Source organism: Taudactylus pleione, unplaced genomic scaffold (assembly GCF_031769625.1).
Source record: "Taudactylus pleione unplaced genomic scaffold, aTauple2 ptg000485l, whole genome shotgun sequence".
In the NCBI taxonomy this organism is placed as follows: domain Eukaryota; kingdom Metazoa; phylum Chordata; class Amphibia; order Anura; family Myobatrachidae; genus Taudactylus; species Taudactylus pleione.
In genome coordinates, this window is record NW_028284887.1 from 146,836 (window position 1) to 158,909 (window position 12,074).

The following is a 12,074-nucleotide window of genomic DNA, read 5'->3' on the forward strand; positions in this document are numbered from 1 at the left end:
CTGTACCATGAAAATATTTCTCTTAAGTCAGTGAAATTAGCCCCTTAGCGTCCCACATTAACCAGAATGTCCTTCAGGAGGTATGGACTTCATTTTTTTTGTTATTTAATTTTTTTTTATTTGATGTTGCAATGAAAAAAAAAAAAGGGTTTACAAACAATAGAATATGTAATCCAGAAACTATCTAGCTCCAAAGATATGTCCAGCGCTGTTTTAATGGAAACTACACTGTATTATTCGGTTTTTCTGCACTTTTGTGTCTTAAAATAGTCCTCATCTTTATTAAAAAATAAAGACCACAGGGTTAAATAGCAAGACTTTATAGCATTAATAAATACATATGTAACACTTTTCATTTCATCTTTTATAAATCTGTACAATAATTTTTTCCTTCTAAATATATTTTCCTAAGCATGAAAGAACTTTTCAAATACACTAAAAGGTTCTCATATAACAGGACACAATGCATGTCTATGTGTATACAAACACATTATTACCAGCACTCAATAAACTACATGCACAGGTAACAAGTCCATCTGATGGGAAATAAAATGCACTTAGAAACATAAGTAAATAAGTCCTTTAGTAGTTTGGGCTGCTAACAGCGTGCCTCAGTCATTTCACTGCGCAGTCAGACACTTTGGGAGGAAGGCACGCATCTGTTTCTCGGTTAGCTTTGTTTTTTATACTACAGAAGAAATGGAAAGACATAATGATGTAGGAAATGCAATATACAGGGAGGAAAGAACGTGGTGCAGTAACAATGGCTTACCATCAAAGAAAGAACAAAAAGTTGTTTTCAGCACAAATGTCAGTATTGCAAATATAATAATATAATGAGTCTATTATATGCTACTACAGTACTTCCAGGATCCGGTCACAGACATTCAACCCACCTGCTAAATATTCAAACACATAAAAAGGAAAAGTGCAAAGATAGTGTTTCTCCAACCCCAAGATGTATATGAAAGTAATGATGCCTCCTTATTGTGAATAATAATTGTGTTGAAAGCATGAAAGTTGCAGTCTTAACTGAAAATTCTTCCAATTTAGGCCAGATTGCTTTGTAACAGGGGTCTGTCTTCCAGCTCATGTAGCCTTTCATTAATCTACCATTCATACAGAACCAGTTCTTTACAAATATATACAGTTTCATGTTAACTTTCAGTCCCACACCCGGCCTACTTCCAATTCCATATTGTATTTTTTTGTTGTAGAAAACCTCTTTAATGTGCTGTCATCTTGAACAAGAACACCTTGCTTTATTGCCATGTCTTTATATCACTTTCACGCTATCAAATCCATGCACCTACAGCCAATTATAGCCGTCATTCATCCTCCCCACTCTCCACTCCCTTCCCTGCATGTACGCACTGGTTTTATATTCTCCAGATACAAAAACACAACAACCATGGGCCTGTGATCATTCCCTACTCAACCACCCATTCAACCAGCACCAACATATTTTGCAGTGGTTCCAAAGACCTATCCGCATATCCCTTGTGCCGCTACTGATTGATCAAAAAATAAAAAAAACATACATGTGACTGCAGGACAACAACAAAGCTGCTTTCAGATTTACAGGTACCAACGCAGTTTGTTCTACGCAGGGCCACAACTAGAGTAGTGCGACCTGTCTCTTCCCTAGCCCTATTTTAAAAATGCGTGTGTGTGTGGGGGGGTGCCAATACTCTCTCCAGCACAGGGCACCATAAAGTCTAGCTACGGCTCTGGTTTCGCGATCATAGACAAGGCCAAACAATCTTAGATGTCTGCGTTATTTTTTAACCCATAAGCGATTGTGCTACTTTTATGTACTCACAGATAAATAATGCAAGATGTAGACCTCATAAGGGTATAGGACTTCCAGCTCAGAGGACAGGGTGATCCTGAGGTATCTAAAGTACCCCTGCAAATGGATTCTGTGCAGCGAGGTTACGATTATTGCGCTTACTAACTGCTGGTCTGTGCAGTGGTAAATGGAGTCTCTACAAAAGCTGCCAACAGTTTCTGGTAATTTGATCCGGGATCGGTATGATTTACCGGCGGACGAGATGCCGGCTGTCAGAAGACAGACAGCGGCATCCCGATGGTGGACATCCCGCACGGGCCGGTAAGTAGCCTATCCTCCCCCCCCCCTAACCCTCCCCCGGTGGTCGGTATTCCCTGCGTCGGCATTCTGATAGGCGTAGGGATTCCAGGGTCAGTATCCTGACATCCGGCATCCTGCCCGTCGGCATCCTGCCTGCATCCCTTTGGGTAAAACAATAGACCCAGCCTAGGACAGAATATTGAAACAGGGTGTTGGGCAATTTTTATAAAGGCTCAATGCTCAGCTACTATAAACATATATAATATACCATGCCCATGCCCCTAGTAGGTTTTGTAACGTAGAGCCAACTTAAATTGAGTCAGAGGGGGGACTAGGAACAAGAGGACCAATCATAAACCACAATGTTTTCCTGGCAGCATGCTACACGTCCTCCTGCTCACCCCCTCCCCGCAGTTTTCGGATGAGACTGTAAACAAAACTGAAGAGTCTTAGGGAAGATGGATGCATGGAACACCCCTGACTGCACCGTAATGAAAAAAAAAATATTTTCATATGTGGCAATGCAGCTTTTAAGCTGGCCATAGACTGATGATTGTGCAGCAGACAGAGGAAAATGAGGGCTTGACTGTCTGAAAGCTGGAGCACCGCCATACACTGCACAATGTATGGAGGCGATTTTCATTCACAGCCTGAAGCAAGCTGTACAATGGTTGGTTGGGTCAGACAGATTTGAAAACCAAACCAAATAATTCAGACCATTCCATCTGACCTCTTGTTTCTAGAAGGGCACCCGTTGTTACAAACCCATCTGGGATTCCTCCAGACTGTCTGGAAATTGTGAGATCTGTCCGGAAGTTCAGCAATCCCAGATAGGCAGTGTCCAGATATCACAGCCCTCCATCCCTGCTGCTCCAACTCTTCTGATTCCAACCACCTACCCTCCACGGGACTGCAGTCAGGGAGTAGGGCAGTATTTAGACTGAGTTAGTGCGCGGCGCTTGATGGAACTAGCACTAGCAGATTGGATTAGTCTTCGATACACACTGCAGTGCAGACTGCAGGTTTATGATGACACAAGGAGGTAGTTGTAGAGTAGACATTATCCAGCAATCACACTGAGTAACTGATGACGTCAGGGCCAAGCTACGGAAGGGGATCTAGCTGTAACCCTGAGTAATGCTGCCTGATCACGTGATTGCTAATGAATTCCCAGCGCCGGGATCACATTCACTCTGTGCATGCACAAGGAGCTATCGCTGCAGCTGCTGCAGAGCAGTCGAGGCGGAGTAACTCTGTGAGCACTAGTTATAGCAATACGGACCTCTGCTCGTAGTGTCAGAGTCGCCCTTCTTTGAAGTGGTAACAGGCCTAGGAGCGATCCCCCACTGGCTGCATGCAGTTTAGCAATTCTGGGCGTGCATGAATCATTGTCACCACCTGGTGGCAGACACGGATTATTACAAGCTCCCAACTGCGTGGCACATTATCAACTGAGGGCATTATTGTGTGTTATATGAATTTGGGGCACATACAGATGTAGCCGCCGTCATCGTTGCCGCGATGCACGCGCACAGCATCACGGCATAGCGCAGCTCTCGCCAGGCTGCGATTAGGCATGCCTGGCGTTTTCCCCATTGCGGTCTATTACACACACCATAGATGCGGGCACACTAGTCATGCCATCCATGCGCATCATGGCGACGATAACGGCGGCTACATCTGTACTGTATGTGTAACATATTATGAATTGGGGGCATTACTGGGTGGTATATCTGTATTATGAATTGAGTGCATTACAGTGTGGCATATTATGAATTGGGGGCATTACTGTATGTCATATGAATTTGGGGCCTGCACATCCCTTATCAAGACCCTGTGCATATCTATTCACTAAATGGTTAATCTACACCGCTATATGAGGCTAATAACAGAACCGCTACTGCTCTGAAAGATGTATGGCCTTTAACTATTGCGTTCCTCAAGCCCAATATGAAGCTGTGTTAAACATGCACTTACTTTATTGATCACCCAGTCAGCATCCTCTATGGCCCTCTTAATGATCTGCTGTATCCTCTCTGGGTCATCCTCATCAGCATGAACTCGAAAGCTCTGTTGGTTAAAACAATATAGATCACTCTCCTTACATGCACTGTTGTGTTATAAAACCCTGCTAATCCAAACTTAAGTAGTGGGAGTGTTCAGAGGATGGCGATTCCCACAAATAACCTAGTATTTGCCCAATTTGCACTCACCATAGCAGTAACAGAGCTTTGTACATACTAAAAGGAATCCAGAAATGTGACATACAATAAAAATGGCTGACAACTACAGCGACGAGGCTGCTAACAGTCTGGATTTTTATGGCGCAGCGTTGATTACCAGCCATGGAAGGATGTGCGGCCTGAGGTGTGGCTTTGGGCAGAATGAGAGAAGCAATATTGCTCAATCATAGACAGAATGTATTTGTCCGATCACCAATCACAAAGGTTGTGAGCTACATATACTAACACACACAAAACGTACATGTAATGTAATCACTAATACCATACATTTCAAAAACTCAGAACATACCTGTTGTACTGCATGTTTATAATGATGCTGAAGATTCTCATTTGGGAGTTGCTTGCAACAACGAAGAAGATAGCGGTAAAGCTGTAAAGGTCTATGCACCAATTCTGCACCTGGCAATGGTACCATTTTCTGTTACATTTAACCTTAATAGACACAAAATATAATTTGACAATTTGATATTGCAAAAAACTACATATGAAATGTACATAATATGATTCAAAAAGGTAAATAAGGCTGCTTATTGGAGATAAGAGTGACTACAGCTCACTTGAATCCCTTATCTTAATAGCAATGTTTACACCCCTCTTACACCGCAGCTAAAACCAGGGTTATTGCCGGGTTTACCCGGGTTGCTTCTCTGTGTAAAAGGGCCAGGGCTGGCTTCCCGAGTCGAGTGATCCGGAATTCCAATCCCGGTAGCTTGCAGAGTTTAACACGGGAACGACTTGTGTGACCCTGCAGTGTAATTGGGTAACCTCCCGTTTACAGAATGGTGGGATCCGGATTTTCCGGGAATAGCCTGGGCCGGAGCCACAGTTACCACTCTTTACATGTAAGTCTCAGGTCTGACCCGGGATATGGAACATGGTTCCAAACCTGGTCAGATGCGGAACAGACCCCCTTTTCAATCTGTGGCTCCGACCCAGGTTATTTCCAGTTCACACTGCATCCGTGTATACTGGAACTCTTCTGTTAGCGCTTGGAGATGATATCATCTCTAAGCGCCGGGTACTCTGGATCTCCCCATGCTGTAAACGGGACCCGGGACACCTGTTTACAGCAACAACAATAAAAAAAACAGAGATATATACATTCAAATGGAATCATTAGTATAATTTCCCTACATTGGTTTTAAGACACAATGATCCCTATGGCTACATCCATTCACCAAAAAGTATCAATGTGTTTTCATCAACAAGTAGATCTTACAAACTGCTTTCAGGCTCATTTACATTTGAATGTAAATCAAGTAAGTTTATGACACGCCTCTCAGATGTAACAGTACACGTCCACTTTACCGCCGCGCTCATAGGTGTTGCTTTCACAATCTCCGTGAAATGCTTACTATCCCTTTAAACCAGGACACTCATGAATTACATGGAATGGGATTGAAATGCCGGCGGCTGTTTAGCGGAATGGGGTTAAATCCCGCCCACGGAAGCCCGACAGGATGAGATCCCGACGAAGGAAAGTAATAAACCTCCCCCTTAACCCTCCCTTAGTGGTGCCTAACCCTAAGTCCCCCCGGGGTGGTGCCTAACCCTAACCCCCCCCCCTTCCCGCACCCTAACTCTCCTGGGGGGGTGCCTAACCCTAAGTCCCCCCAGGAGTACCTAAACCTAACCCCCCATCCCTTCCTGCACCCTAAATCTAACTCCCCCGAGGGGGGGGGGTGCCTAACCCTAACCTCCCCCCCGGTGGTACCTAACGCTACCCCCCCCCTCTCCCATACCTAACCCTTTCTGGGGGGTGCCTAACCCTAAGTCCCGCCAGGACATGCCTAAACCTAACCCCCCCCCCCCCCCCGCGCCGCGGCTCATACTTACCTGCCTCCAGTCTTTTACGATTGGGAATCCTGACGTCGGTATCCTGATTCGTGCATTTGACCGCCGCATCTCGTCCGCTGGGTTATTAACTACATCCCGAATTACAGAGGTTCTATGGCTGGCTGACTTCAAGCCTGGATTTCACATGGTTTTAATCAGCCACAGAACCTGTGTGATCCAGGAGTGTCCCAGTTTAAAGGAATGATATGGATATCATATGGTATGCTTACAAGTATGCCTAGTACAAAAACTTAGCAAACAACATGATTTTGCTGCAGCTCCTGAGCAATATTTAATATTCTCCATAATATCAGTTATTAAAGTGCCAGCTTGTTGCTACATCTGTAACTGTATGTGCTGCCTGATATGTAAAGTATGGCATAATAATGCATATGAATATAAGTATCTCAGCTGTCCAAATGACATTTAAGTCTAATATTACTGGAACATAATACAACATAATTAGTTACCTACAACTATAGTTACAACTATAAACTAGAGCACATTGGACACAGAGACAACTCACTGCTGTCAGATCATACATTCATGCGCTTGCCTGCTACATATGTGTAGTTGTAGAGTAGACATTATCCAGCAATCACACTGAGTAACTGATGACGTCAGGGCCAAGCTACGGAAGGGGATCTAGCTGTAACCCTGAGTAATGCTGCCTGATCACGTGATTGCTAATGAATTCCCAGCGCCGGGATCACATTCACTCTGTGCATGCACAAGGAGCTATCGCTGCAGCTGCTGCAGAGCAGTCGAGGCGGAGTAACTCTGTGAGCACTAGTTATAGCAATACGGACCTCTGCTCGTAGTGTCAGAGTCGCCCTTCTTTGAAGTGGTAACAGGCCTAGGAGCGATCCCCCACTGGCTGCATGCAGTTTAGCAATTCTGGGCGTGCATGAATCATTGTCACCACCTGGTGGCAGACACGGATTATTACAAGCTCCCAACTCGCATCTGTTTTGTTGTTATATCAGTCAATGATAATGTAGAAAAGTTGTAATATTTGCCCAGCTGGAAGACACCAGCTCACAGCACATCTCGTATTTTTCATTGTTTTGTAATGCAAGCACGCCCACCCCCGCAAACAATGTATATATAATACTTTTGTGTGCACTTATGCTGTAATCCATAGGAAAGATGTTAGCACCCATTAGGTGATTGCTTCTTCTCCCATTCAGGTTAAAAATGTACACTTTTATTTCATTTATAGCCATTTCATGTCTTGTTTCATCAGTGTTTTTTGGCAGTGTTTGATAGAGCTGAGGGTCAGAATTACTTTGCCCCACATAATGGAGGAGAGTAAAAGAAATGCAGAAGGCGCTATAATGGCGTCAGAGCCAGATATTGAGGAATAAGCGATGGGCGTCCCGCAGCACAAATGTAATGGGGTAGAGAGCTGGTAACCCCATCCTCCCTCTTTTCCTCAATTTACCAACTGTGCTAGCCAATCAATTGTCGGGGAAAGGGTTCAGAAATAGAGGTAGAGGGTAGAAGGGAGGAAGTGTTTTTTAATCCAGGAATCCCACCCACCCAGCCCAACAAGAAATAAATGGGGAGAAAGGTAAAAGGAGGTTGTCTTTAGCTATGCGTAAGTTTGTGTCAGGGGCAAAACAATGGGCCTGATTCAGAGCTCTACGCAAAGGCGATTACGTACGTAGATCAAGCGATTGTCATTGCACATGCGTATAAGCCACACTGTGTGTACACAGCAATCGCATTGCGACTACAGACAGAGGAATCCATCGCAGGGTTAGTGACAGGTTGTCAGTGTTTGGGGGTGGTGACGGGTGGATGGACTGAAAAACGCAGCTGTTTGAACGCCGGTCCATGGGCGGTCCCAACTTGTGTTCTCACATACACGATCCTACCACACAGGTTTTCCTATGTAGCTTATACCCCTATTATTCAATTATTTAGTTTGTGTCAATATATCCAAGGGGCTGCTACCACTGGACAGGTTGGGTATGATATCCTGGCGGCTGAAATACCGACAGTGGAATCCAGATGAGGAGAGATCCCGGCAGGAGAAGGTAAGTAGTCTAATCTAACCCTACCCCTGTGCCCCCTAACGCTCCCTTGGTGGTGCCTAACCCTAACACTCCAGCCGCCATCCCAATTGTCGGGATATTAATGCATCCCCACTGGACACGGTACAAGTTACATTACATAGCACAGAGACAAAAGTCTGTCACTATTGGGTGCACTGGAATAGTGAAACACTTTTTTCTCTTTGTTGTATGTAATCTGTGTTCTCCTCTGCATCAGTCCACTACTACTTGTTGATCCAATTATTGTCTGTCAAGCATTTGTATTGCCTATTGAGCGTCTGTGGGTAGTCTGTGAACAGAACATCTAAAATTAAGATTTAAACCCAATATATAAGAACCTGTATGTAATACCTGTTCTCCCTGACTCTCTCTGTTGCAGGTATGCGCTCTGTGGGCGCTCTCTCACCTCAGTCAGTGCAGTGCTGCCTCCACTTGAGTCTCTCTCTATGCTTGTGGACAGTGGATTCTTCCACCAGGTCACATCTCGAGGAGCCACTTGTACCTAACGCGTGCAACATGATGGGCAGTCACACACACTGCTGGATCTGGGCGATCCAGAGTCGTATGCAACTCAGTCATATATCAATGTGGGCTGAAGGGACGTAACTGAACAACAACTGGGCGTTCTCTTGTAGGCTATGTTAAGTGAAGGCGTGTTGTGGGCATGTAGTTAGAATTGCGAGTTTGCTCAGTTGTGTGTACGCAGAGATCTGTCTGATTTCGGACAGATATCTTGCACCAGTTATAGGGCTGGAGCATGTACACAATGATAATGCAGATAGCTGCTTCCACAAGCAACTTGGCAAATGGGCCACATCTGCATTGAATTCTGTACACTCAGTGCAACTCTTAAATGGCCCCACAGTCTCTAGATGACTGGAAGAGAAGGTTTTAACATATCTCAGGGTACCTGGAGGAAGAGCGGTAATATCAAGTGGAGGCTTGCCCCCTTAGTTCTATGGTGCAATGCATTCTGTCACAGCATAACACCCTCTGAGTGGTTTAGTCACATTGATCAGATTAGCCAATGGTGGCACTGCCTTTTAGATGCCAGAGATCTCTGGGTCACTGGTAAAACACCACATTCAGAGACAGACCTCACTATCACTGGTCTCCTATTCCATACCTCCCAACTGTTCGGCATCCCGACAGTAAGTATTGGGGTTAGGCGCTAGGGGGAGGATTAGGATTAGGTTGCAGATTTGGTTTAGGCTGCGAGGGAAGGGTTAGGTTTAGGCTGCGGGGAGGAAGAGCTAGGGTTAGGGTAGTATACTTACCTCCTTCAGTCAGGATTGTGATCCAGTCGGGATGCTGGCTTCTGAATTTTGACTGCAGGGATCCTGAATGCTGGCATTCCATCCCCAACCCGTTAAACACATAACTGCTAACATTAGAAGGTAAGTTAATTTAGAGGGGGGGACATGGCCACATCATGTAGGGCAGGGGTCTTCAACCTTTTACACAGTGTGGGCCACATTAAAAAATTCAATGAAGCCTGAGGGCCACTAAGCTAAATGCCACACAGTATCACAATCTTGATTCACCCAATTCACATTACACCTTATTCATGTATGACACTACAGTGCCCCTTTTACACAATGCCCACATTTGTGCCCCTTATACACAATGCCCACAGTCATAGTGCCCCTTATGCAATACCCACAGCAGTAGTGCCCCTTACACATAATGCCCACAGCAGTAGTGCCCCTAATGCAAAGCCCACTGTATTGGTGCCCACAATAGCGGTAGTGCCCCTTATGCAGTGTTTACAGTGGTAATGCACCTTATTCAGTGCCCCCAGTAGTTTGCCCCTTATTCAGTGCCCCCAGTGGTAGTGCCCCCCAGTAGTGCTGCCCCTTATATAGAGCCCACAGTGGTAATGCCCCTTATGCAGTGTCCCCAGTAGTGGTAGTGCCCCTTATGTAGTGTCCCCAGGAGTGGTGCCCCTTATGCAGTGCCTCCTATGCAATATCCCCATTAGTGGTGCCCCGTATTAGTGCCCCCAGTACTAGTGCCCCTAATAGAAATGCCCCCTATTATTAGTGCCCCTAATAGTAATGCCCCCTAGTGGTAGTGCCCCCAATAGTAATGCCACTAGTACTAGTGCCCCTAATAGAAATGCCCCCTAGTAGTAGTGCCCCTAATAGAAATGCCCCCTAGTAGTAGTGCCCTTAATAGTAATGCCCCCTAGTAGTCGTGCCCCCAGTAGTGAAGCTGCTTGCAAAAAAAAACAACCTACTACTTTCCTTAAACCCGCTTTCACGTCTGCTGCCTCCGGTCCGCCCGGCTGCTCTTCTGCCTGAACTATGGGAGAGACGTCATGATGTCTCTCGCATAGTGCACTGCACACACTACGTAAGCCGGAGCACAGTGATTGCGGTAGGAAAATCCTACCACAACCACTGCGAGCAGTTCTGATGCCTTTCGATGTTCCCAATTAATCTAATAAATACCGGAGATGACATGTGATGCGAGCGGCAAAGGGGTGTCTTTACAAAATAGCAAGCGCATTTTTCGTTCGCTCGCTCAGACATAGAGGCATCAACAAACCGCAAAGAGCGAGCGCTCAATTTAAATAGCCGGCCCCTTTTTTAGAACGACCGTCCGCAAATAGCGTCCGGGTCTGAATCAGGCTCTGAATCAGGACCTAGTACATAAACAGCTTTGCAAAACTTATTCCACAGCTAGTGTTTGAGGCTGCGTCATCTTTGCTGTCTGACTCCCTAAAATTGACATAGGTACTTGTCTGTCTTCCTGCCCACACACTCACTGCCAGCACACATTTGACCTCATACAGACCCGGTCGCAAGCGCTGAGCGCTTGCAACCGGGTCGATGTTTAGGCCCTGCGCACACGCAGCGGCCTCACTGTGCATGCGCAAGCCCCGGACCGAGAGAGAAATTCTGTCGCTCCGGAGCTCACTACAAAAGGGGCGGCTGTTGATGTTGATCGACAGCTCGCCCCGTTTTGTAGGCGTGGCGGGCGGGTGGTTTCACAAACGGAGGCGTCCTTAAGGAACGCCTGCCGTTTTGTGGGCGGCCGCACTGACATCAGCAGTGGTGTCAGTGGGGAGCTTCCTGCTCGATCAGAGCAGGAAGCTCCCTGGGGCTTGCGGTTGCCGAGACCCAACCTTAGGGTCTCGTTGCAAGCCCCGATGGTCTTGACCATCGCGACCATCAACCTGGTCGGTCACTAAAGCTGTGGGTGGTAACCCACAGCTTAGCTAGCGACCAGGAGTCCGCACTTGAAAAGTCAAGCGGCCACCTCTGAATGAGGGCCATTGTCCTCCCTCCATAGCTTCCCTCCGACACAGCCTGATTCAAAGATGGCCGCAGATCACACAGCCACTGAGTGTTTTTATGCAGTGACTGTGAGATAATATCCTAATGCAGCAGGAGACATATTGTGATCCACTGCCAGCTTCTCTGATCCACTGTTGCATCTGAGGACGCAGCACGGATCATCTGCATGAACATCGGTCATCTCAGTAACCCACAGGTTGGTCGGGACGCAGCCACTGGCTTCATCACGCCCAGAAAATGGGTCTGTCATGTTCCCGTTTACTGTAACGCTGCCTGTCACTGCCCCCAATCGCCAGCAGCATGTTCAATCATGCTGCAGCTTTTGGGGCACTGCGAGCAACATTGCAGCCCTGCATCTGCACATGTGCAATGCGGTTTCTGCGCATACACAGATCTAACAAAACATCAGAGATGTACATAAACATCAGGTTTACTTACATCTCTGAATTAGGCCCACAATGCATGCAGAATAGCCCCTCCAAACTAACCACATTACCAGGCCCATCCAACTCGCACAAAAGTAACAAAAGGTCATGTTTCA

The 12,074-nt window shown here is 46.2% G+C and overlaps 1 protein-coding gene across 6 annotated transcripts in view; it reads right to left on the reverse strand.

The window, feature by feature from the left end:
• Nucleotides 1–304: 304 nt before the first annotated feature.
• Nucleotides 305–12,074, reverse strand: part of LYRM9 (LYR motif containing 9) — an 83,201-nt gene continuing 71,431 nt past the window's right edge. The window contains exons 1-4 of one of the 6 annotated variants that reach the window (XM_088449442.1): nucleotides 6,981–7,079; nucleotides 4,625–4,767; nucleotides 4,070–4,162; nucleotides 305–688 (exon numbers count right to left, since the gene is read on the reverse strand). In XM_088449442.1, coding sequence (XP_088305568.1) covers nucleotides 671–688; nucleotides 4,070–4,162; nucleotides 4,625–4,750 — 237 coding nt within the window. In that variant the 5' untranslated portion in view covers nucleotides 4,751–4,767; nucleotides 6,981–7,079 and the 3' untranslated portion in view covers nucleotides 305–670. Of the gene's footprint in view, nucleotides 689–4,069; nucleotides 4,163–4,624; nucleotides 4,768–6,697; nucleotides 6,858–6,980; nucleotides 7,080–12,074 lie in introns of those variants that run through there. The other 5 variants (XM_088449440.1, XM_088449445.1, XM_088449443.1 and 2 more) reach the window with 5 other exon arrangements.